This window comes from Acyrthosiphon pisum, chromosome A1 (assembly GCF_005508785.2).
Source record: "Acyrthosiphon pisum isolate AL4f chromosome A1, pea_aphid_22Mar2018_4r6ur, whole genome shotgun sequence".
NCBI classification, from domain to species: Eukaryota; Metazoa; Arthropoda; class Insecta; order Hemiptera; family Aphididae; genus Acyrthosiphon; species Acyrthosiphon pisum.
Genome location: NC_042494.1, coordinates 19411619 through 19413294, shown reverse-complemented (window position 1 = coordinate 19413294; position 1676 = coordinate 19411619). Strand labels below are relative to the sequence as shown.

The 1676-nt window shown below is 23.5% G+C and overlaps 2 protein-coding genes across 2 annotated transcripts in view; both read left to right on the top strand.

Annotated features, from left to right (window-relative positions):
* LOC103308156 overlaps positions 1-396 on the top strand; it is a 4228-nt gene extending 3832 nt beyond the window's left edge. Inside the window, exon 4 of the mRNA XM_008181087.2 lies at positions 393-396. Within this exon, the coding sequence (XP_008179309.1) occupies positions 393-396 (4 nt within the window). The remainder of the gene's footprint in view (positions 1-392) is intronic.
* A 226-nt stretch (positions 397-622) lies between these two features.
* The window catches only part of LOC100161194 (uncharacterized), a gene marked incomplete at its 5' end in the record, with an annotated part of 23466 nt that continues 22412 nt past the window's right edge, over positions 623-1676 (top strand). The window contains 1 exon segment of the mRNA NM_001293478.1: positions 623-637.

The window sequence follows — 1676 nt, the reverse complement described above, 5'->3', positions numbered from 1 at the left end:
TTATTTGAAAAAACCCGAAAAAACCCAATCGGGTTGGGTTTTTTCTAAAAAGCCCGGGTTTTTGCCAACCCTGCTTCGAATACAACATCCGTAGAACCAATTGTACCGGTATCGCCTATTCCATCAAAACAAATAGTTCCGACAATATTTGTCGAAGAAGATTCTTAGAGTTCTGCAATTTCTGCAACAAGCAGTGTTTCATGCCCTACCGCAGCTGCAAACTCCAGTTATGCTTTTTTACAATATTATAATAATGATTATTAATTTTTTTTTACAATTATTAAACCTAGGTGTTATTATTTTATATTTTGTTTTATTTTTTGGTTGTTATGTTTTTAATTTATTTTAAGAAATATTTGTATTCTTTATTTTTTTTTTTTTTTGTATTTAAGGTAAAACGTGTAGTTTATTTATAACAAAATATCTACAATTTCAGATATATGGACAGCAATTTTTTGTAACATTTTAGTAAATGTTACTATACTTAAATAATTAAAATCTATACTTTAGAAGTTTCATGTACCCATGAATAATATTATACAATCGCAACAAAATAACTAAAATAGTTATTCTAGGTATTTTAATATGTAATTTCGTCCAAATTTGAACTTAAAATGAGTAGATATAAAAATAAACTGTACTTATATGTTTTTAGATATTTTGGTTACAGAATTAATTACTTACGTGGAATCTTGTTTTAAATTTTGAATCCTTAGATATAAAAGTTGACCATTTTATAAATGTTTAACTACAAAATAATTATTGAATCTTAAATTTGATAAATTTTGTCAAAATTCGATCTTTAAATGCTTGTAAAAAAAAATTGTGCCCATGTATTTTTAATATTTTTCAACTGCTATTGTAACAAAATATCAGGAGCCTTGCATTAAATTTTCACCCAACAAACAAAATTTTAGTAAAATTGATATTTATAGAAAAAAAAACTAAACAAATTGAAAACTGAGAATGTAAAAGCTCAAAAAAACAAAATATTTTCAAAATTTTATGGTGTATAAAAAATGAAAATATTAACATACAGTGAAATTTTCAAATATCTACAGTCATTCGTTTTTTAATAAATTACAATTAAATAAGAAAATCATCACATGAAAAATCGAGCGAATATCAAATGTTGTAAAAAATATGAATTTCAAACGCTCATAAAAATTTAATTTGACTTTTTTGTAGACAATTTATTTTTGATAAAGATAGACAATATTATGAGAACTCTTATATTACATTTTCAAATCTTAGATTTAAAAAGAAAAATTTTTAAGAATACTTTACTAAAAATAATTTGCTAATTTTCGTAATTTTTACATATTTTGTCAATTTTTGAACTTTAAATGCTAATAAAAAAAAACTGTGACTAAGGATTTTTAATATTTTTACTCAACAAATAAGGTTTTATTGTCATTCATAGAAAAAAAACTCATAATATTGGAAACTGAAAACGTTCCTAAACAGGTCAAAATAAATCAAAATATTTTGAAAATTTTATCATGTATAGAAAATGGAAATATAAACAACCAGTGAAAATTTCATGTATTTACGGTCCTTTGTTTTAAAGTTACACCAAAAACCAAAATCAATTTTCTCGAAAACAGATTTTGCGTAAAATTCCCGTTTTTCCTTAATTTTTCTTTTGTTTTTCACGACGCTTTTGAAAACTACTG